At 51.4% G+C, this 23,768-nt stretch overlaps 1 protein-coding gene and 1 long non-coding RNA gene across 8 annotated transcripts in view; both read right to left on the bottom strand.

The window, feature by feature from the left end:
- Positions 1-23,768, bottom strand: part of B9D1 (B9 domain containing 1) — a 26,857-nt gene extending 3,089 nt beyond the window's left edge. Inside the window, exons 1-7 of one of the 7 annotated variants that reach the window (XM_055243268.2) lie at positions 23,506-23,735; positions 20,983-21,051; positions 18,194-18,305; positions 8,324-8,420; positions 7,813-7,875; positions 4,263-4,330; positions 1,414-1,824 (exon numbers count right to left, since the gene is read on the bottom strand). In XM_055243268.2, the coding sequence (XP_055099243.1) occupies positions 1,736-1,824; positions 4,263-4,330; positions 7,813-7,875; positions 8,324-8,420; positions 18,194-18,305; positions 20,983-21,051; positions 23,506-23,568 (561 nt within the window). In that variant the 5' untranslated portion in view covers positions 23,569-23,735 and the 3' untranslated portion in view covers positions 1,414-1,735. Of the gene's footprint in view, positions 1-1,413; positions 1,825-3,647; positions 4,024-4,262; positions 4,331-7,493; positions 7,738-7,812; positions 7,876-8,323; positions 8,421-18,193; positions 18,306-20,982; positions 21,052-23,505 lie in introns of those variants that run through there. The other 6 variants (XM_055243265.2, XM_055243267.2, XM_055243266.2 and 3 more) reach the window with 6 other exon arrangements.
- Positions 11,208-17,204, bottom strand: LOC134732465 (uncharacterized). The gene is made up of 2 exons (XR_010115654.1): positions 13,578-17,204; positions 11,208-13,118 (listed from the first exon to the last, which is right to left on the bottom strand). It is a non-coding gene; the product is annotated as an uncharacterized lncRNA (long non-coding RNA).

The raw sequence follows: 23,768 nt of genomic DNA, 5'->3' as shown, positions 1-23,768 counted from the left end.
GCTGCTTAGCCAACAAGTTTGTTTTTTCTGTTTTTTGGCTACAGCAGAAACCCACTCCTGATTTTCATATCATTTGCAATAGAATAGGCTACACAGGATCAAATAACCCCAAGCTCTCATTGGCTGAGCACAGTATCTTATGAGTGTTTCTCACTCACAAAAAGCCTAATGGAGATGTTCCTGGCAGTGCTCTGCAAGCTGGGGTGCCCAGACCCAGGCTCCTCCTTTATGATGCTGCTGTCTTCAATGCTTGCCTCAAAGGGTGCCATGGACAAGAACGAGGAGAAGTGCTTGTGCGACCCTGAAGTGGGTCAGACCTCTCAGTGGTGAACATCCTTTTCATACTTTGCTTTGGCTAGGACTACTCAAATGGACCCACCTTGATACAAGGGGCCTAGGAAATGTAGTCTTCTGGTGTGCCAGGAGAAAAGGGAGATAGTCTGGTGAACATGCAGCTTTGTGACAGTGGCTGACAGCATGGACAGCAAGTTAGTGTGGACCTGCAGGCCGTATGCCTCGACTGTCCTCATGGAGGGGGTCCCAGATGCCCAACTCCCCCCCATTCCGGGTTCCTGGGCACTCGTGCCTTCAGCCTCTAAATCTCACTGCATCATCTCTTGCCTTGACTGGGCAGGGATGCAAGGAGCTTTGTGAAGTGACAGTGACATTTCTGTGCCTTTGGGGCTGGGTTGTGCATTCTTTTCTTTTTTGAGACAGAGTCTCCCTCTGTCACCCAGGCTGGAGTGCAGTGGCGCAGTCTTGGCTCACTGCAACCTCCGCCTCCCAGGTTCAAGCGATTCTTCTGCCTCAGCCTCCCGAGTAGCTGGGATTACAGGCACCTGCCACCATGCCTGGCTAACTTTTTGTATTTTTAGTAGACGGGGTTTCACCATGTTGGCCAGGCTGGTCTTACAGTCCTGACCTTAGGTGATCCGCCTGCATCAGCCTCCCAAAGTGCTGGGATTACAGGCGTGAGCCACCATGCCCGGCCTGGTTGTGCATTCTTAAAGTATTCTGGGCCAGGCGCAGTGGCTCACGCCTGTAATCCCAACACTTTCGGAAGCTGATGCAGGCAGATCACCTGAGGTCCAGAGTGCAAGACCAGCCTGGCCAACATGGTGAAACCCTGTCTCTACTAAAAATACAAAAATTAGCCAGCTTCAGTGGCAGGTGCCTGTAATTTTAAGCTACTCGGGAGGCTGAGGCAGGAGAATCACTTGAACCCGGGAGGTGGAGGTTGCAGTGGCATTCCAGCCTGGGCGACAGAGTAAGACCCTGTCCTGTCCCAAAAAAAATAAATAAATAAAAAAGTTACGCATTTTGTTATATGTAAATGTCCCCTCTAAAGAACACATTAAAGCCAGACACTGGATTCTGGTTAATGGTATAAGTGTGCTGAAATATACAGAAGGCGGAGTCCTGATGTCGTGGTTTATTTTGAAATGCAATAAAAATAGGATGGACTGAAGCAGGGATGAATAGTTGGATATATGTGAATATACAAGTATGGAACAGGAAATTGGTAATGGTAAAATCTAGGTGGTGGGTATGTGGTGTTCACTGTAAAATGATGGCAACTTTTCCATGTTTAGACATTTCAGTAATGTTGAGAAAAACTGGAAAATTAAACATAACCAGAGAGGGTGAGTTAGTATTTCCCAGCTGCTGACAGGCTGGACAAATGGGGCCTGAGGCTTGGACGTGCATGCCACAGGCTAGAGGCTTCAGGGAAGCTTCAGGTCCCCTTGATGTGGACCAAGGCCAGTGCCCTGGGTGAGGTGAGGCCATGGACAGAGAAGACAGCTTTCCGGGGAGCTGTGATGAAATGGGGCAGAGGACAGGAGCAGCTGAGGGTACTGGGCTTTTGCTCTGTGTCATCCCATGACACATGTGGGGCACATGTGGAGGCTGGTGTGAAGGAGCCTGTGCAGGAAAACTCACGATAGAGGGAGAAGGGGAGAAGACCCTTGAAAGCACTGTATCTCCCACACACCCAAGGCATGTCCTCAAGTAGGGTCAGGAAGGCAGCTAATGTGGGGTGGTTGTGGGAACAGAAGGGAGCACCTCAGCTAAGCTGGCAGGGAGGGTGCTGGAAGTCTGAAGAGACAAAGGCTGTAAGTTTCCTCAGAGAATGCATGAGGGAGTTGTCTAAGGAAACACAGACCTGGGCCATGGATGGAACGCGAGCCGTTGCGGCTCTGGGGGCTCAGACAGGTGCAGGGCAGGTGAAGGAACAGCTGGCTGTCACCAGGGCGGAGACCTTGCCAGGTGAGCATAAATGAAGGATGGAGGGCACTATGGGAAGTGCATGCAGATGACCAGGAGTTCTATACTGGGTTGGGAGGAAAGCAAGGAAAAAGGGGCTGATGGTTGGCAAAAAGGGGCTGGGCCAGGAGCTTGGAGGGCCTGGTGGTTTGAAGGGCACAGGGAAGCACCACATGAGTGAGGGCCTGGACTGAGGGAGGGATGCCCCAATCCAGACTTCGGAGGCAGTGCCTTCACCAGTAACAAGAGATATGCCTGGCTGTGAGGGGTAGAGGTGAAGATTGTTCCAAGTGAGGAGGTTGAGGAAGAGGCAAGGATACACCCCTGCTCTAGGCTCACTGCACATGGGGAGTGGGAGGAAAAAGATTCCACTTAAGAGGGCTGCAGGGGACTGAGTGGGCTTCAGTAAGGCCAGAAGGCAGAGGGAACTTCCTATTCCGAGAAGATGGTCGGAATCACAGGAATTTTGCTGACAACAGATGATGAGTTTCAGAACGCACAGTGAGTTGGGGGGAGGGCAGGGGAGTGCTCGTGAGATAAACGCCAGAAGAGGGTCGGCCCAGATGGTCTCAGGGCAAGTGCCCATGACAGTCCAGGGCAACATGGGTGAGGCTGGGAGGTGGGGGTTTGCCAGGAGCCTGTGGTTTCTCTTGGATCCCGCTGAGGGCAGTATCTCGGCTGGGGCACCATGTCTGCCGAAAGCTCAGAGCAGGGCAGAGAGGGCCCGGGGCTGCCTTGTGAGGTGCCAGGGGTTCTTGTGAAGGTGGGGAGGCCCAGGGCCAGGGCCTCCCAAAGTAATGCTGAAGGGGCTCTGCTTCCAGAAGGGCCCGGACAACCTCAGAGGTCAGGGTGTTGAGCCAGGGGGCTCACCTTCCTCTCCTGCCAAGGGGCTGCCAGAAAGCTGGACCCCAGCCAGTGGCCTCCCACCTCTGAGAGGTTTCCAGCCCCCATCCTTGGACTGCGGGTAGGGGGGCAGAGAGGGGAGTGGGCAGGCTGAGGGTCTGCCATCCCCCAGGTACCTCACCATCCAGCTTCCAATAACAGGGTTCTCTCCTTGCCAAGGGAGGCTGGCGGCCAGGAGCATGGCTGAGCAAGTGATTCTACTTAACCCCAAGCCTCTAAGGAGGGTGCCATGCCCAGTTCAAGGAACAACGTGTTGAGGTATAGAAAAGGCCACACAGCTTTGAGTGGCAGAACCTGGTTATGTCAAAGCTCCCATCCCACATGCCATCCTGCTGCACGGTCTGGTCTCCTGGCAGCTTCCATGGCACAAGGGGTAGGGACGGGGAGAGCCCTGGAAGTGGGGCCAGGAAAGGCCCAAGAGCCCCCAGCTCCTGTGGGGGAGGGGCTAAACAGGAGAGAAGGCAGCCCCAGGCCTAGGCTCTCTGAAAATGAGACTTTATTATATAAAACCATTCTGTGTGCTCCCAGCTCTGGCCACCAGGGTGCCCTTCAGGCCGATGGCCAGCAGCTGACTCCGGGAAGGCAGCTCTTCATTATCAGAGACTGCAGCCTGTGGAGCCTTCACTGGGGGAAGCTCTGGGGCGGGCTGGGCCCCGACACACCCTGTGTGTCAGAAGGCCCAGTGTCGTAGCCCAGTTTCCTCATGTCCTTGGTCACCACGTTGAAGAGGAGGGTGACAAAGCCCTGAGAACGGACACGGGTCACTGGGGACAGAAGGGCAGCATCAGCCAGGCTGGGCTGGGGCAGAGACAGACCCAGGTTGATCTGGGAATCTCTCAGCCTCAGCGTTCTCATCTGTAAAATGGGGACAACAGCGCCTGACCCAAGCCCCTCACTGGGAGGTAAAGGGGCTGCTGGGACAGGCAGACATGACAAACCCTCTGTGCTCCAACCAGGCCCTCATCTGGGAACATTTGTGGGCTAGCTCCCATGTGCCTGGCAGGTCCCCGGCATTCACCCCAACCCTGGGCCCATCCACTCCCAGGCTCTAACCTGTCTGGGGGCTGGGGGTAAGGGAGGGGAGGGAGCTTTACCTTCCCGGCCTTCACCCTGAGCCACCACCTTGGGGTCTGTGTACTCGGGCCGCCGCCCCATGAACCAGCTGGGAACACAGAAGAACACAGGTGAGCAGGGCCCCACCTGGGCATTCCTGGCCTTGGACGATGCTGGATGTGGGCTCTCCTCAGTTTGGAAACCAGCGCTCCTGCTCCAACCGCACCCCACCCCCACCAGGAGTAAGGCCCTAAGCAGAGCCTTCCCGGTGGCTGGGCTCCAGCATGGGGTGTCCCTTGCCGGGGTCACATAGCCTGGCCAGGCCTCATGTGCTCTGCAGCCACGCTGCCTCCACTGGCCGGTTAGGCTTTTCCATCTCTGGCTTCCATGGGTTTGGTTCACTGGGAATGAGAGCTCAGGGAGATTCTGGGGTGGGGGTGCTGCCTGAACCCCCAGAAATAAGTGACAGCAGCTGAGGTGGGGGAGGGGAGGGGACAGTGTGACCCTCCAGCCTCCCTGGAAGGGGGTCCCACCCAAAGAGTCTGTGGGATGGGCAGAAGGGCCAGAACTAGGCTCCTCAGCCTTACCTCCCACTAGTGTGGGGTCCAGGACATGTCATTTCCCATATTGGCACCCACCACAGGCCCTGCCAGGGGCGGCATGCAGCCATCAGGCCAAGCATGCGCCCTCCCCAGCCCCAGACCCCAGTCGGGCCAGGCAGGAGGCCAGGAGGCCGGGGGTGTCAGGCCCCGCTGCCGACACACCCACGCGAGCCGGAAACAACCAGGAGCACTATTCCCGGCCGGGTGGGTCCAGCAGCCGCGGGCTTCGCCCCGCCGGGACTCGCGGCCGCGCCTCCTCTGCACCACAGCTCCCAAGGCCCCCCCGCACGGACACACCCGGCCCCGAGGGTCGCTGGCAACTGTGCTGATGCAACAGCCCACGCACCGCCCTCCCCGCGGCCTCTCCGTCTCTGAGGTGGGCACCAACGCTCACCTGGGGCTGCTGCAGAGGGGCCCAGGCCAGGGAGGGGCTCTCGGCTGCCGCAGAGTTGGCCTGTGGAGACCACAGCCAGGGAGCGCTGCCCACCAGCCCCCAACCCCAAGGAGGCAGCCAGGAAGTCAAAGCCAGCGGGCACTCCCCAAGGGGAAGGGATGGGCAGCCACAACCCCTGCACCTCAGTTTCTCCTTTGGGAGAGCAAGACTCTCACAGCACCCATCTCACAAGAGGCTGTGTGTGAGGACTGGGGCCTGGGCATGTCCCCACTGCGCCCAGCAGATCCCATCCCGGAGCTCACATGGAGCTCCCGTTCCCACTGAATTTCTTTCCTGGGGTCCGCCCGGGTGGTCTGCTTAGCTGGCTGGGGTGGGGGAGACAAGACAGGCTGTCGTGGGAAAGCGTTCCAGGCAAGGACCTGAGGCAGGGAAGGACCCCTCAGGCGGGAGGAACTGAGGTAGATGGGAAGCAAGCGGGCAGAGGCCATGAGGTGGGCAGGGCCTGACCACCGGCCTGGCAGCATTCTGGTTGAAGTTCATCCTGACAGAGGCGGGTTCTAGCAGGGGAGGGATGCGGCCCCAATTGTGTTTTAGGAACACCGTTTTTCTTGCTGTGTGAAGACTAGACTGGAGGGGTTCCAGCAGGCTGAATGACGGCCCCTCAAAGATAGCAGATCCTAGTCCTAGGAAACCGTGCACGTGACCTTATTGAGAAACAGGGTCATGTGCACTTTGCACAGATATGATTAGGCTAAGGATCTTGAGGCGACTATCCAGGTGGACCCTAAAGGCCATCACAAATATCCTTATCAGAGAGAGAGACAGAGGAGGTGGCTCTGTGACCGTAGAGGCAGGGACTCGAGTGATGAGGCCACAAGCCAAGGAAGGCTGCGGCCAGCAGAAACTGAAAGGGCAATAAACAGAGTCTGCCCTAGAGCCTCAGGAAGGAGCACAGCCCTGTGGCGCCTCTTCTGGGCCCAGTGACCTGGATTTTGAACTCTGGCCTTCAGCACTGTGAGGACATAGATTTCTGCTGTTTTCAGCTATCACGTTTGTGTGTTTTGTTGCAGCAGCCACTGTGGGAAATGAATACAGGGGCCAAGAGTGTTTGGGGCAGGCCCTAGGCCAGCGCTGGAGGATGTGGGGAGAGGCTGGGAGAGGGGTGGGGATGACCGAGGTCTTAGCCTGAGCAAGGAGCCTCCATATTTGGGAAGATTCTGCCAATCAAACTGCCTTCACTAATCAGACCTTTCCCCAGTTTTTGTAATCCAAGCACATACTGCCTTGCCCAGTTGCCAGCCCCTCCACAGGGGCTGTGAAACCCTTTCCTCAGCGAGCTGTCTCCTGGAGGCCCAAAGTCCTCCTTGGAGCTGTGGGCGGTGGAACAGCGTGAACAACACAGCCTGGATGGCTGTGTGGGTCCCCAATCTCTTAGGCTTTCCCAACCCACTGATGGGCACTGCCTCACTGCCTCCCTGACAGCCTGTGGCATGGGGATTGTCACCTCCCGGTGATACTGGCCCAGGTCATCTGGGAAAGAAATCATTTGCCACAGGGTGGCCTCCCAGAAGGACTCCTAGGGGCAATGGGCACACAAATTCTCAGGCTGAGGCCAGCGGAGACCCTGCCCTTCCTCCCCTCTATGGCTCTCAGAACTCAGTGAAGCATTCTCGGCCCTGGGGCACGATGCTGTCCCTCCACCCAGCAGGGCTCTGGCCTGGTCTCATGCCCAGTACTGGCCAGGCTCACAGGGGCTGCTTGCCAGCTGCTGCCCTGGAACCCAGGGAGTCCTCTATGTTCCACTTGTGCCTCACTGATCTGCTTGGGGGCGGCAGAGGCTTGCTGCCCAACTGTGCTAATGGGCCTCAAATCAGAAGGCCAGGGCCCAGCTGGCCCTCTAAGCTCTCACTTGGATGTGGGCAGGGGTAAGAGGCCTTCCTGCTGGGGCTGCATCCAGGCATCCCCTGGGCCTTCCCTGCAGGCCCTGTGTCCTGGCCCCTGCCAGCCTCCCTGATGTCTCCCCCATTCTGCCTGGCTTACCACTTACTGGCCACACTCCTGTCCTGGCCACACTGCCGTCCTGGCTTCTTCTAGCATGCTAAGCTCATGCTCTCCTCAGCCTGGCAGGCACTGTTCCCTGTGCCTGATGTTCTTCCCCGGCTCTTCCCTCCACACTAAGCCTCTGCGCAAATGTCAGCTCTGGCCAGAGACTCCCACATGTAAAGGCATTTATCATGATTACTGTTCCAAGGTGTCTGACTCATACTGCTATATCCTCTCGTTTCCCACCTTTTAATGTCACATTATGTCATGAGCATTTTTCCCATCTGACAAGAGTTTTTCCTCTGCTCCATCTGACACAAAGATTTTTCACAGGGCACAGGGTAAAATCGCCCGGCCTTCTACTGCTAGAACAGGGCTGAAGGGAGCCCCATGACTCAGCACTCCCAGGGGACCTGTTTCTATTTGTCCTCAGTGGGTGGAGCAGCTTGCAGATCTGAGGAGGCGACCAGGCACAAACTGAGGGGTAGAATGGGACATCCATTCATCCAGTAGATCAGAAGGAGGGGCTGGGGTTATGGGTACAAGACTCACCTTGTAAACTTCTGCAGTTTAGACGTAGATTCTGGGACAAACATGGGGATAGTCCTTTTGTGCCTGAAACAAATGTTTTTGCAGACAGAGATGCTGAGTAACAGACCTTTCTGAGCCTCCAGGGAGAAGAAACCCTCAGATCAGGCCAGTGCAGCTGCAGCGTGGGCCAAGTCAGGGCCAATATCAACGAATCCAACCTGTGCTAACTGAGCACCCCTGTGCCTGGGCAAGGTGCTGAGCGCCAGGAGACAGCCTCATGGAGGTCAGAGTCCCTCAGGGTCTTTTCTTTTCTGGGTCCCATTACCTCCTCAACCTACCTGGTGTGTGGCTGGCACCACCCATCCGAAAGGTTCTCCCAAATACAGGCTACAACCCCCCTGGCCACCAGGCTGAGCTGCCCAGGCCCCTAGGGACCCCAGAGCATTCCCAGCCTGAACCTAAGACAGAAAACGAGGTGAGGTCTGTCCTAGGACAAGCCCTGCCCAGGGCCCAGGTAAGAATGAGGACCTACCGGCCAGGTGAGAAGGGCACATGCATGGCCCCATAGCCTCGAACCACATCGTTCCCGAACACATCTGGTCCATACACGCTGAGCACGATCTGTGGCCCTTGGGAAGGACAAGGCAGGGGACGGGCACATGAGGACACATGGGGGAGGTGCAGGGCAGAGAACAGGGCGTGTCCAGCTGAGGGTGCTCAAAGAATGGAGCTCAAAGCCCTGGGGTGGCAGGCTTGAGAGGGGACAGGAGGAGGCATGGGAACCCAGACTGTGCCAAAGACTTCTGCCCACCCTGGTACTTCTTGTGTCTCCACTGAGGCCTGGGCACACACTCCACACCCCTTCTCACTGCTGTGGAGTCAGTGCCCACTCAGTCACTCCATGTACAAGGAGGCACTTCCAGAGGCCTTATTCTGGGCCCAGGGCCCCAGCTATGATCAGAGCCGACTAAGGACCTCTGCTCTCTGGGTGCTCCCTTCCTGATGGAGGTGGGCTCATGGGACTGAGGTGGCAGGGGCTCATTTTGGGGGTGTCTAGAAGTCAGAGAGAAAACAAAAACCTTCTGGGCATTTTCCTTTAAAATATTATAGGTACTATAATAGGTGTGGCTGTTTTTACACCCGCTTCGTGTTGCCATTGAGACGCATGAGGCACTTTCACCTCGCCAGTTTCAGGTGAGGCCCAGGGAGGGACTAGGAGCCAGCCTGCCAGGCTCTGATCCTGCAGCCACGGCTTAGGCAAGTTAGCTAACCTCTCTGCCCCTGTTTCATCATCTCTAAAACACATGAAATAGTACCTAATGCATAGTAAGTGCTCAGTAAATGTTAGGGAGAGGTTTGTGCTCTTCCCATTACTACCTTCCACCAAAGGTAACCATTATTCTGAATTTTATGAAACTACCTCTTTACTTTTCTTTAAGACTTCACTGCCAAAGAATGCATCCCAAACCTGGTACTTTATCTTTGCCAATGTTTTTGAAAGTTTATACAAAAGGAATTACACAGTATATTTATTTTCGTGCCCAGCCTCTAATCCAAAATTATGTCCATGAGATTTTCTCAAATGGTTTCCTGTAAAGGGGTGTGTTCATGTTCAATACCATATAACATTCCGCCTGGGAATTTGTCACAATGACTGTTCATTCTAGTGCTGATGGACACATGGGCTGCCCTTCCTCTGGGGGCCACACACCCAGTGCTGAGCACCATGGTGCAGGCTCTCGGTACTCACGTGCACACATCTCTGGTGGGCACACACCCAAGAATGACACTGCACAGGGCCCATGTATGTTCCCTCCCAAAAGGTAACACCAAGCTGCCAGCATGGTCCTATCAGCCAGCACTCCCCCAGCAGTGGTATCTGATTCCTGCTCCTCTGTACCTCACCAAAACATGGCATTACCAATCTTTTAAATTTGAGCCGTCCTAGTGAGAGAATAGTGGTAGCTCACTGTGTAGCTTTAAATTACATTTTCCTTCATTTTAGATTTTTCTTACTGAAATAAGGTTGAGACCTTTACCTGTTTCTTGGTCACCTGGATGTCTTCTTTTGTGAAGAACCTACTCAAGTCTCTTGCCCGGTTTTCTACTGGATGGTCTTTTTCTTTTTTCTTCATTAAAAACATTTTTTTTTAAGACAGGATCTTGCTCTGTTGCCCAGGCTGGAGTGCAGTGGTGCAATCATGGCTCACTGCAACCTCAACCTCCTGGGCCGAAGTGATCCTCCCACCTCAGCCTCCCAAGTAGCTGGGACTACAGGCGTGTGCCACCACGCCTAATTTTTAAATTTTTTGTAGAGATGGGGTCTATGTTGCCCAGGCTAGTCTCAAACTCTTGGGCTCAAGCAATCTTCCTGCCTCAGCCTCCCGAAGTGCAGGGATTACAGGTGTGAGTCACCTTGCCTGGCCTGGCCTTTTTCTTATTGATTTATAGTGTGTATATGTGTTTATCCTGTTACTTATCTTTTTACTTTTAGTGATGTCTTTGGATGAACATAAGCCCTTAATTTTAATACAGTCAACTTCATTGATCTCCTTTATGGAGTCCTCCCAGAAAATCTTCCCTTACCCTGATATCATGGCTATAGTCCTCTATGCTACATATCCATCTGAAATTGACTTGTGTGTATGAGGACAGGGCTGAAGTTTTTTCCTATGTATATCAAATTGTCCCAGCACCATTTATTAAAAAGACCAGGCTGGAAGTAGTGGCTCACGCCTGTAATCCCACCACTTTGGGAGGCTGAGGTGGCAGATTACTTGAGGCCAGGAGTTCAAGACCAGCCTGGGCAACGTGGCAAAACCCCTTCTCCATGAAAAATACAAAAATTAGGTGAGGCGTGGTGGCTCACACCTGTAATCCCAGCACTTTGGGAGGCTGAGGCAGGTGGATCATCTGAGGATGGGAGTTCAAGACCAGCCTGGCCAACATGGTGAAACCCCATCTCTACTAAAAATACAAAAATTGGCTGGGTGTGATCATCTGTCCCTGTAGTCCCAGCTACTCGGGAGGCTGAGGCAGAATTGCTTGAACCCAGGAGGCAGAGGTTGCAGTGAGCTGAGATCATGCCACTGCACTCTAGCCTGGGAGACAGAGCAAGACTCCATCTCAAAAAAAAAAAAAAAAAAATCAAAAATTAGCCGAGCATGGTGGCACATGCCTGTAATCCCAGCTACTTGGAAGGCTGAGGCACCAGGATTGCTTGAACCCAGGAGGCAGAGGTTGCAGAAAAATCTTTCAACATTTCACCAGTAAAAGTGATGTTTGCTCTAAGCTTTTCATAGATAATCTTGATCAGGTTAGGGAAGCTTCCTTCTATTCCTAGTTTACTAAGCTTTTATCATGAATGGGAGTTGAATTTTACCATGTGTTTTCTTCATTTATGGGGATGATCATGATTTTTCTTTTTTTTGAGATGGAGTCTTGCTCTGTCATCCAGGCTGGAGTGCAGTGGTGCAATCTTGGCTCACTGGAATCTCTGCCTCCCAGGTTGAAGCGATTCTCCTGCCTCAGCTTTCCAAGTAGCTGGGATCACAGGCGTGCCCCACCAAACCCGGCTAATTTTTGTATTTTTAGTAGAGACAGAGTTTCACCATGTTGGCCAGGCTGGTCTCAAATTCCTGACCTCAAATGATCTGCCTGCCTCGGCCTCCCAAAGTGCTGGGATTACAGGTGTGAGCCATGGTGCCTGGCCTGACTCTGACTTTTCTTCTTTTTAATGTGGTGAATTATTTAGAGACAGGGTTTTGCTACGTTGCCCAGGTTGGTCTCAAACTCCTGGCCTCAAGCAATCTTCCCACCTTGGCCTCCATATGAGCCACTGTGCCTGGCCAACTATAGATGTCATAAAACATTTGTATTTTTGGAATAAACCCTACTTCTCATGATGTATTATATTATCCTTTTTTTTATCTTGCTAGTTTCTGAATATTTCATTTGCGAGTTTTGAATTCAGTTTCCGAATATTTTGTTTGGGAGTTTTGCAACTCTGTTCATGAAGGAGCTGCTTCTTTTTAATGTCCTCAGCAGGCTTTAGAATCAAAACTATGCTGACCTAAAGAAAGTTGGGGAATGTTTAATCTTTTCAATTCTAGGAGTTTGTGTAAGTCTGCTGTTACTTCCTCTTCTTTTTTTTCTTACACTTCTGCCATGGAAGGTGTCACTCTTTAAATGCCTGGTGGAACTCAGTGAAGAAGACACTTGGACTTGGAACTTTCTGTGAGAACATTTTTAATTATAGATTCAATTTAATAGATATAGGACTGCTCAGATTCTTATTCCTTTTTTGCAGTTTTGGTAGTTATCTTTTTCTAGAAATTTGACCATTTCATCTACCTTGCCAAATGTATAGCAAATGGCTGTTCTTTATATCTTATCTTTTTACTGTCTGCAAGATCTGTAACATGTTCCTTTTTCATTCCTGCCATTTCTGTCTTCTGTTTCTTCTTCTTCTTTTTTAGAGATAGGGCCTAGCACTGGCACCCAGGCTGGAGTGCAGTAGCATGATCATAGCTCACTACACTCCCAAACTCCTAGGCTCAAGCAATCCTCCTACCTCAGCCTCCGGAGTAGCTGGGACTACAGGTGTGAGCCACTGTGCCTGGCCAATTTTTCTATTTTTTGTAGAGACAGGGTCTCACCATGTTGCCCAGGTTAGTCTCGAACTCCTGGGCTCAAGCGATCCTACCGCCTCAGCCTCCCAAAGTGTTGGGATTATAGGCGTGAGCAACCCTGCTTAGCCTGTTTTCTTTTTCATCATCTTAACTTGGGGTTTTCAGTTTTAAAAACCAACTTTTGCCTCTTTCATCTCTTCTAAGTGTGCTTTCTGTTTAATGAATTAATGTCTGCTGTTTCTCATTTTATTCTGCTTTCTTTGGGTTTAACTTGCTATTCTTTTATTAATTTCTTTTTTTTTTTGAGATTGAGTTTCACTCTTTCGCACAGACTGGAGTGAAGTGGCACAACCTCAGCTCACTGCAACCTCTGCCCCCTAGGATCAAGTGATTCTCCTGCCTCAACCTCCCGAGTAGGTGGGATTATAGGCACCTGCCATGGGCCTGGCTAATTTTTTTTTTTTTGAGACGGAGTTTCGCTCTTGTTGCCCAGGCTGGAGTGCAATGGCATGATCTTGGCTCACTGCAACCTCCACCTCCCAGGTTCAAGTGATTCTCCTGCCTCAGCCTCCCGAGTAGCTGGAATTACAGGTATGTGCCACCACGCCCGGCTCATTTTGTAGTTTTAGTAGAGACAGGGTTTCTCCATGTTGGCCAGGCTGGTCTCGAGCTCCCAACCTCAGGTGATCCGCCCGCCTTGGCCTCCCAAAGTACTGGGATTACAGGCATGAGCCACTGCGCCTGGCCTATGCCTGGCTAATTTTTAATATTTTTAGTAGAGAGATGGGGTTTCACCATGTTGACCAGGCTGGTCTCGAACTCCTGACATCAGGTGATCCACCCGTTTTGGCCTCTGAAAGTGCTGGGATTACAGGCGTGAGCCACCACACACAGCCTTCTACTACTTCTTTTTTTTTTTTTTTTTTTGAGATGGAGTCTCGCTCTGTCGCCAGGCTAGAGTGTAGTGATGCAATCTCAGCTCACTGCAATCTCCGCCTCCTGGGTTCAAGCGATTCCCCTGCCTCAGCCTCCTGAGTAGCTGGGGCTACAGGAGCACACCACCACACCCGGCTAATTTTTTGTATTTTAGTAGAGATGGGGTTTCACCACGTTGGCCAGGCTTGTCTTGAACTCCTGACCTCATGATCCACCCACCTCGGCCTCCCAAAATGCTAGGATTATAGGCATGAGCCACCACACCCAGCCACTAGTTTCTTAAGATGGATGCTTAAATCATTACTTTTTCAGCCTATTTTCTTCTCTAACATGCATTTAAAATTACAAAATTGGCCAGGCGCAGTGCCTCACATCTGTAATCCCAGCACTTTGGGAGGCTGAGGCAGGTGGATCACCTGATGTCAGGAGTTCAAGACCAGCCTGGCCAACATGGTGAAACCCCGTCTCTAATAAAAAAAAAAATTAGCTGGACATAGTGGCAGGCGCCTGTAATCCCAGCTACTTGGTAGGGTGAGGCAGGAGACTCGCTTGAACTCAGGAGGCAGAGTTTGCAGTGAGCCAAGACCGTGCGCCATTGCACTCCAGCCTGGGCAACAAAAACGAGACTTCATTTCAAAAAATAAATAAATACGGCCAGGCATGGTGGCTCACACCTGTAATCCCAGCACTTTGGGAGGCCGAGGCGGGCGGATCACCTGAGGTCAGAAGTTCGAGACCAGCGTGATCAACATGGAGAAAACCTGTCTCTACTAAAAATACAAAATTAGCCAGGCGTGGTGGTGCATGCCTGTAATCCCAGCTACTAAGGAGGCTGAGGCAGGAGAATCAGTTGAACCCAGGAGGAGGAGGTTGCGGTGAGCCAAGATCGTGGCATTGCACTCCTGCCTGGGCAACAAGAGCAAAACTCTGTCTCAAAAAATTAAATAAACAAATAAAATTTAAAAATAAAATAAAATTACAAAATTTCCCTCTATCCATGACTTTAACTGCCCCCTGCAAATTTAAATAGCTCAGTATTATCATTCAATTCAAAATTCCATTATTCCATCAGTATTTCTTCTTTGACATATGGGTTGTTTTTAGAAGTTATTTTCTTATTTTTCAAACATATGGAGATTTTTCTCATTATCCTTGCTGTTGGTCCCTAGCTTAAGTTCACTGTGGTCAAAGAAAATACTCCGCTCCTCCTGAAAAGCTAAAAGAGTTCCAATGTACTGGCACTGACTCACTACCGGATCACCACTAACAGTTGAGTCTACTTGCTTTACTGCCTCCCCCCATGCCTCAGTCAAGTCGTCCTACTTGTGAGGAATTTCAAAGTAAATTACAGATCTCTGGACACTTTCCCCAAAATACTTCACTATGCATGTCAGCAAATAGAGCTCAGTATTTGTTCACAGTTCTTTCGAGATAAAATTTATGCATAATGCAACATAAATCTTAAAGTGTACTATTCAATGGATTTTGACAAACGCATACATCTGTGTACTAGCTGCTTTCAAGATTTTCTTTTTGGCTGGGGGCGGTGGCTCATGCCTGTAATTGCAGCACTTTGGGAGGCTGAGGTGGGTGGATCATGAGGTCAGGAGTTCAAGACCAGCCTGGCCAAAATGGTGAAACCCCATCTCTACTAAAAATATAAAAATTAGCCAGGCGTGGTGGCAGGCACCTGTAATCCCCAGCTACTCGGGAGGCTGAGGCAGAGAATTGCTTGAACCTGGGAGGCAGAGGTTGCAGTGAGCTGAGATCATGCCACTGCACTACAGCCTGGGCAACAGAGCAAGACTCTGTCTCAAAAAAAAAAGAAAAAAAAGATTTTCTTTTTGTCTTTGGTTTTCAACTGTTTGATTATCATGCACCTAGGGGTGGGTTTCTTCCATTTATCCTGCTTGAGGTTTGTCTTCTTGAATTTGTGGCTTGATGTCTCTCATCATTTTTGAAAAAAATTGTAGCTATTTATCCCTTCCAATATTGTCTCTATCTTGTCCTCTCCCCCTCCTTCCAGGATTCCAATTCCACATGGCAGACTTTCAGTATTCTCTGTCTCCTACCTTCTCGTCTATATTTTCTATTCTTGGGTTTCACTGTAGATATTTTCCTTTGACCTAGCTTTCAGTATATAATTATCTCTTCAGCTTTGTTTAATCTGCTGAATTCCTGCTTTTGGTTATCATATTTTTCAATTCTAGAATTTCTATTACAATGTTTAAAAAATATGGCCAGGCATGGGGCTCAAGCCTGTAACACCAGAACTTTCTTAGGCCGAGGTGGGACGATTGCCTGAGCTCAGGAGTTCAAGACCAGCCTGGCCAACATGGTGAAACCCTGTATCTACTAAAAATACAAAAAATTAGCTGGACATGGTGGTGCATGCCTGTAGTCCCAGCTACTCGGGAGGCTGAGGCATAAGAATCGCTTGAATCCAGGAAGTAGAGGTTGTAATGAACTGAAATGGCGCCACTTCACTCAGAGAGACAGAGGAAGACTCTGTCTGCAATTAAAAAAAAAAAAGTCGGCTGGGCGTGGTGGCTCACGCCTGTAATCCCAGCACTTTGGGAGGCTGAGGTGGGCAGATCATGAGGTCAGGAGATCGAGACCATCCTGGCTAACATGGTGAAACCCCACCTCTACTAAAAATATATAAAAAAAAATTAGCTGGGCACGGTGGCAGGTGCCTGTAGTCCTAGCTACTCGAGAGGCTGAGGCAGGAGAATGGCATGAACCTGGGAGGCGGAGCTTGCAGTAAGCTGAGATCGTGCCACTGCACTCCAGCCTGGGCAACAGAGCAAGACTCAGTCTCAAAAAAAAAAAAAAAGTCAGGCTTCCTAGTTCTCTGCCATAATTCTCAGTCTATTTTATCTCTTTTGAGCATAGTAAAAATGTAGCTGACAATTTCAGTGTCTGGAGATTCTGTTTATCTCTATTGCCTTATTGCCTTATTTTGGCTGGTTATCATTTATGTTGTCTTGATTCTTGTGTGCCTTATTATATGCCAGATATTACATTTGAAAAAATATATAGAAATAATTTTATGTCTATGAGACGTTATCTTTCTCCAAAGAGTTTTCTTTTTTTCTTTTTTTTTGAGACAGGGTCTCACTTTGTCACCCAGGCTGGAGTGCAGTGGCATAATCTCTGCTCACTGCAGCCTCGACCTCCTAGGCTCAAGAGATCCTTCTGCCTCAGCCCCCAAAGTAGCTAAGATTACAGGCACCCACCCCCATGCCAAGCTAATTTTTGTATTTTTAGTAGAGACAGATTTTCGCCATATTGCCCACGCTGGTTTTAAACTCCTAAGCTCAGGTGATCTGCCTGCCTCAGCCTCCCAAAGTGCTGGAATTACAGGCATGAGCCACTATGCCCAGCCCAAAGAGGTTTCTAATTTGTTTTTGTCAGGTGCCTTGGCTGTAACAATCTTGGAGCTGAATAGAAGAATCAGGAGGTTGAAATCATCAGGGGCTGAGCTGAAATCCCTGTGAGGCTGCTCTGCTTCCATCTCTCCCTTATTCCTAGGGCAGCTCTTTGAGGTCTTAACCCAGTTTGGTGAGATTTACCTGAGGCCCTCCTCCCAACCCCTTGGAAGGCTCTGAACATCAGTTTTTTTGTGTGTCTTGGGCCCAGAGAGGCTGTCAAAAGTCTTGATCAGTCTCTCAATCACCTCTGTTGAAATCAGCAAACACTCCCAGAGGAGATGGGATTGGGGTAACCTCTCTGGATTTCTGTTCTCCTGCATCTTGCCTGGTAAATCTCTTCTACTTTGCTAGCTCTCTGATGCCTCTGAGGTGGCTGCTTTTTGTTTTTGCTTTTGTGTATTACATTTACCTCTCTTACCTGTCCTCGGCAGGAGGAGGTTGGTCCAGTACCTACAGTACCTACTGCACTGTTCCAGGAAGTCTATTGAAACTTGCTACTCATGGATGATGACAGCAGGAGGACCTGCTCAGGAGGACCACCAGGAATTTTCTGCTCCAGACCCTCCACACCGTGGTGAGCCTAGGCCCAGGCCACGTGCAGTAGAAAGGCCTAGATTGTGAAATCAGATGGGCCTGAATTAAAATCCACACTTGGTCACTAGATGTAAAGCAGAAGGCCAATGATGTCAGTTTTGAGTGTCAATTTCCTTATATGGGGAAAGAAATGGAGAGAAATCTCTCCAGCAGGTATGATTGGGAAGCTCAGATTAGTCCACACAGTGAAAGTATTCATAGTCCCCACGGAGACTAAGCCCAGGCTTTGTGCACAGTAGGCACTTATGAAGTGCAAGTGAACGATCAGAATGGTTAATAACCACCAGCCAAGGTAGAAAGTAAGCAATGACAGCCAGGAAGCCCTTGGGAAAGAGGTTAGACATAGGACGTGGGAACGGTATGCAGACAGACGGATCGGCATGAATAAAGCTCAGATCAAGAAAGTTGAGGGACTAGCACAGGAGGAGCAAGTGCCAGGGTCTAGCCGGAACACAACATGCCATGGGAAGTCAGCAGGCACAGAGTCAGGCCTCCAGGTCAAACAGCTGCAGTCCTGCATGCCAGGGTGCGCAGCCTGCCTTTTACAGGTGTGGCCACTAGCCCTGATGCACTCTGAACTTCCAGAGGGCCAGCTGCACAGCCTGTAGCAGATGAAGGGGGTGAGTGGGGATGAGGAAGAAGAGGAGGGAAAGGGACAGATGGCGAGAGAGAACGTTGAGGGCTGCTTCAAGAGCCCAGGTGACAATCTGAATGTGAACAGTCATGGGCTGGATGAGGGAGAGGCTGTCTTGGGGGTGCTGTGTGAAAGCTCTGCCACCCTAACCCGCAGGGCCCCTGCAGACTCACAGCCGTAGGGGTTGGTGCTTTTAAAGGTGACATCAATGGGGAAGTTCCACACCAGTGCTTGCCGCACATCTTGGCTCTTGGATGTGATCTGTGAGATCCCCTCCTCCAGACCCTGTGGGGACAGTGACACAGACGGCTGGATTCAGAGCAGAGCCAAGCTGCTGCAGCTCCTCCCCTTACCTTCAGCAGGCAGTTGGGAGGGCTGTTTTCTCAGCTGTCTTCTCCCAAGACACTAACTTCCAAACAAAGGGGACTAAGAGATGATGGAGTACCTCTTTAAGTCTGGTACTTTAATGCCATAGCGTGACAACCCTGGGAGGCCAGCCATTCTCCCGGGCACAAGGGCACTAGGTCTGGTCCCAAGCTCTTGCCCCACTGAAGGAAATGGTCTAGCATGCTTACACTCTCCTGCATCCCCACCCTCACCTGAGTATCCCCATTGGTAAATACGTAAATGTGTTTTCTCCATCAAAAACAGTCCTTTTTCAACTCTGCTGCTTCTTCCACCCACCAACCCTTTCTCTGCTCCCTTTATAGCAAAACTGCTTCAAAGAGCTGCCACACTCACCGGCTCCAATTCCTCCCCTGCTATTCTTTTGTGACCCCACTCCAGTGTGACTGCTGGCTCCAGCACTCTACCAAAGGGTTTTCTCCATTAATGCCCGTGACCAACATTGCTAGATCCAATAGTCATTTCTCTATCCTCGTGTTACTTGACCCATCAGCAGCACCTGATGCAGCTGCTTACTCCTTGATACACTGTCTTCCCTTGGCTTCTGGGTCTCTCCACCGCACAGGGTAGTCCCTGCTCAGCGGCTCTTGCTGGTTCCTTCTCAGTGTTGCCGTCCTATGGCTGCATCTTTGGCCAGCTCCTCTACCTGTACTTGGTGATCTCATCCATCTCATGGCTTTCAATGTGCTCTAGATGTCAAGGATTCCCAAATTTATGTCTCCAGCCTGGTCCTTGCCTCTGCATTCTGGATCAGCACCTCCTCTTAGATATCCAGTGGGTGCCTCAACCTTAACCCACACCAGGCTGAGCTCCAGGTAGCTCTCCCCAATCTGTTCTTCTCACTGAAAGGTAGCTGCCTACTTCTTATTTTTTCTTTTTTTTTTATTAATTTTTTGCACACAAAACAATAAACATTTTCTAAAAATACATACAAACAAAAAGATGCGTATCAAACATATTAGGAAGGTTGCACACGGGAAGACGGGGAATAGAAATGGGGAGTGGGAATTGAAGAAAATAAATGAAAGAGGGACTTTGTATGGATCAATGATAATAACTCAATCCTCTATTTGACAAAGAAGAAGGAGAAGGAAGAGGAAGAAAAAGAAAGTGGGATAAAGGATCAGAAAGGGAGGAAAATAGAAAAAATTAGAGTATGACTCCAGGGTGTAGCTGCCTACTTCTAAGGTCTCAGGCTAAAAGCCCTGCTGTGAATCCTAACTCCTTCTCTCAGACCTCACATCCATCAGAAGAACCCGGCAGCTCTAGCTTCAGAGTATACTTGCAGTCCAGCCCCTCCCGCCACCCCACTGCTGCTGCCCTCCTCTCCCATCTCCACTGCTGTCAGAGCCAACTGGGCTGCCCGCTCTTGCCCTTTCCCCTCTGAGTCTATCCTTGCCATAGAAGCCAGGGAATCTTCTAAAAACGTAAGTCAGATCACTTTCTCTGCTGAAAGCTCTCCAATGGGATCCCATCTCCCTTTGAGTAAAGGTCACAGTCCTTATTCTGACCTTCTAAGTCCTACAAGACCTGCCCAGGTGCCTCTCTGCTCCAGCCACTCTCCTGCTGGCTCACTCTCCAGTGGCCACATGGCCTCCTTGCTGGTCCTCAAACATGCCAGGCAAGCTCTTGCTCCAGGGCCTTTGCACTCTCTGCTTTCTGCCTGGACAGTTCTCACGGGTTTCCACATGGCTTGTTCCCTCACTTCCTTCAGGTCTTTCCTCAAAAGTTACTTTCTCGGCAAGGCCCTCCCTGGCAGCCTTAGTGAGATCGCAGCCTCCCTCTCATCACTCATCCCTGTCACTTCCTGGCTTGGTCTCCCCTCACACTTCTGGCTTACTAACATTCTAAAATATGCACTCCTTATTATCTGACCCCCCAGCAAGAATGTGTGCTCTGGGAAGGCAGGGTCTTCTGGTTTGGCTTTGCTCACCCCTGCATCCCTGGCACACAGAAGACAATCAGTAAAGGGAAAAGAAGGATTATCATCTCAGTTGTACAAATGAGGAAACTGAGGCTCAGAGAGCTTAAATAAGTTCAGTCTCCTTTTCTTAAACTGCTATGAAGATGAAACAAGTGCTTTGCTAACAGCAGAGCACAGAGCGGGCTGAAGTTGTCACCACGGTCCCTCACTTGGTGGAGGCAAGCTACCCCTTGGGAAGTCCTGGAAGGAGAGCTCCTACTCTGTCTTCTGACTCCAGGTCCTCCCCACTGGCTGAGGAGAGGCCAAATGGTGAGCGGACTGGCCAGTGTCCACAGCTCAGCTGCAGCCAGGCTGGCTCACTGGCGCCTGCCTCCTGCTGCAGGTGTTGCTCTTTGCTGCCCCGGGTAAGCTCACAGGGTAGGGCGTGTGAGTGCAGTCTTGGTGGATGGATCAGGGAGTCCAACCATGGCTGTGTCCTCTGCTCCCGCTTTACCAGGAACACTCATGTTTGGGTTCCCCTGAACTCAGTGTCTACGTCTTAACTGGTTCTGAATGGGGAGGGGAAGGGTATGACACCTTCAGAAACCCCAAAAGTCATGAAGGCAGTAAGGGAGGCCCAAGAGTCCAGCTTACCGCTGTGGGGGCCCAGTCCTGGCCATACACAAAGCAGTACTTGCAGTAGAGGTCATCATACTCTGGAAACTGAAAAAAGCACAGACAGATTCTGTTGACTGGTATTCACGCTGAGGCCAATGCATTTGCTAGGCAGGTGCAGCCAAGGGGAATTCTGAACGTGAGACACCTGGGAGTGGGTCTAAGAGACGGCTGGAGATGTGTTCAGAGGAGAGGCTGAGGACCTAGAAGCGGGAGTCCATGGGAGACTCCCAGGTGCCACGGCCCCTGGCTTTTGCCCAGGCTCTGCTTTCTGTCTGATTTGTCCTTCCTACTTCATCCGGAAAACTCCTGCTCACCTTTCAAAACTTACCCTTCAGGGAACCTGCCCTAACTCTCAGGCTGGTTTAAGGTCTCCTCTTGTCTCCCTTAGGCCTGTGCTTCCCTCCATAAAAGCAATGATTGCCTTTGTCTAAGTCTGTCAATTCCTCTAGACCATGAGCAGGGAACAGATTTAATGCCTTTCTGTGTCCCCACTGCCTGGCACAGGGCTGGGCAAAGATAAGGTCTAAGGCAGGGGTCCCCAACCAGTACCAGTCAATGGCCTGTTAGGAACGGGTCCACACAGCAAGAGGTGAGCAGCAGGCGAGCAAGCAAAGCTTCATCTGTATTTACAGCTGCTCCCCATTGCTCGCATGACCACAAGAGCTCCACCTTCTTGTCAGATCAGTGGCAGCATTAGATTCTCATAGCAGCACGAACCCTACTGTGAACGGCACACGTGAAGGATCTAGGTTGCATGTTCCTTATGAGAATCTAATGCATGATGATCTGTCACTGTCTCCCATCACACCCAGATGGGACCATCTAGTTGCAGGAAAGCAAACTCAGGGCTCCCACTGATTCTACATTATGATGAGTTGTATAATTATTTCATTATTATTTACAAAGTAATAATAGAAATAAAGTGCACAATAAATGTAATGTCCCCAAATCATCCCAAAACCATCCCTCGCACCTCCTGTCCATGGAAAAATTGTTTTCCACGAAACCAGTCCCTGGTGCCAAAAAGGTTGAGGACCACTGGTGTAAGGGAATGGTGCTGAAGTGAAAGGTCTGAGAACCCAGGAGGCCATCATATGCAAGGCTGGAGCTGAGGCCCTGAAAAGAGGGAGGTGCTGAGAGCAGAGCAGGGAGGAACAGTGTGACTGTCAGTGTGTGTGTGTGTGTGGGGGGGGGTCGATGATGCTGAGAGCACAGACACATGTGACTCAGCCCAGCCAAGAGCCCCTAATGGGAAAGGACAGGAGAGTGGGGAAAGACGGTCTTAGGCACTAGGCTAAGGCAGAGGTGGACACGGTGGGAGCATGGAGTAGTATCCCTGATGAAACAGGAAGGCAGGAGACACCTACAAAGCATCAGGCCCTGTCAGAGCCTTACCCAAACCGTCTCAGTCAATCCTCACAATAATATAATAAAATAATAAAAAACACCACCTCCAGGCCGGGCGCGGTGGCTCACGCTTGTAATCCCAGCACTTTGGGAGGCCGAGGCGGGCGGATCACGAGGTCAGGAGATCGAGACCACGGTGAAACCCCATCTCTACTAAAAATACAAAAAAATTAGCCAGGCGTGGTGGCGGGCGCCTGTAGTCCCAGCTACTCGGAGAGGCTGAGGCAGGAGAATTGCTTGAACCCGGGAGGCGGAGCTTGCAGTGAGCCGAGATTGCGCCACTGCACTCCAGCCTGGGCCACAGAGCGAGACACTGTCTCAAAAAAAAAAAAAAAAAAAAAAAAAACCACCTCCAACAGCCTGGAAGGACAGTGTAGTGAAGCTTTGAGGTCAGATAGGCGTGGGTTCAATTCCCAGACAGGCCAGTTCCTTTGGTATATTTCCCCAGCTGTAAAATGGGGGTGTTAGTAGTGCCTATCTAGTAAGGTTGTAAGGATGGACCAGTGCCGAGCACCGACTTTGGGACATATTGAGGACTTGGTGAGCGTTGGTTTATGTTTACAATAAATGATTCCTCTAAAGTGTAGGGAGATGGAGAATAGCGTCCCTCGGGCCTGGCAGGCACGCCTTCCTTGGGTCAATTCCAGGCCACCACCATCGTTGGATGGTTGGATTCGAACCCGAGTTCAAGGATCTGGGGATTCAGAATGCGGGACAGTAACTCCACACGGGACACGGCGCAAATGCTGGAAACTCGGCCAAGCTTCGGCTCCTCGCGTTACACCCCGGGAGGCTCCTGCCAGTGATCCAACCAAGTGGGCATGATCCGTGCGAGGGCCCACAGGCTTGGCCGAGTGTGACCTCGGTACTAGCTCAACATCTCGAGGTCTGCTTCTGTTCCTGCACATCGGGACTCAGGATCCGGGCAACCTCGCGCCAAGCTCACCAATGCTGGCTCCCCTCCCCCGCCTAACCGAGAGGCTCAGAGGAATGACGTGGCTCTCCGGGGGCCACAGGGCAGCCCGGGGGGTTGCGGGAAGGGCCCCGAGGGACGCTGGGGGGCGGGCCCCGGCGGGGTCCACGGCTGCTCACCTGGGCGCTCTCCACCTGCCCGTTGACCATGAGTAGAAAGACGCTACGACTCGCGGTCGCCATGGCAGGGCTGGGGGTTCCGGGGGGACCCACCCAGGCCGCGCGCGGTTGCTAAGAGACGCCGGCGTTGCCCTAGAAACAGACGGCGTTGCGCGCAGGACACGTTTCTTGGCAGCGACACCTTCGCGAAGGCCACGCGAGTGCGTGTGTGGCATGCGCAGGCGCAGTGAGCGGGCGCCGTCATAAGGGGGCGGGGCTTGTGT

The sequence above is a fragment of the Symphalangus syndactylus genome, chromosome 14, assembly GCF_028878055.3.
Source record: "Symphalangus syndactylus isolate Jambi chromosome 14, NHGRI_mSymSyn1-v2.1_pri, whole genome shotgun sequence".
Taxonomy (NCBI): Eukaryota; Metazoa; Chordata; class Mammalia; order Primates; family Hylobatidae; genus Symphalangus; species Symphalangus syndactylus.
Note: the sequence above shows the minus strand (reverse complement) of the source record. Positions and strands in the feature narration are given on the sequence as shown.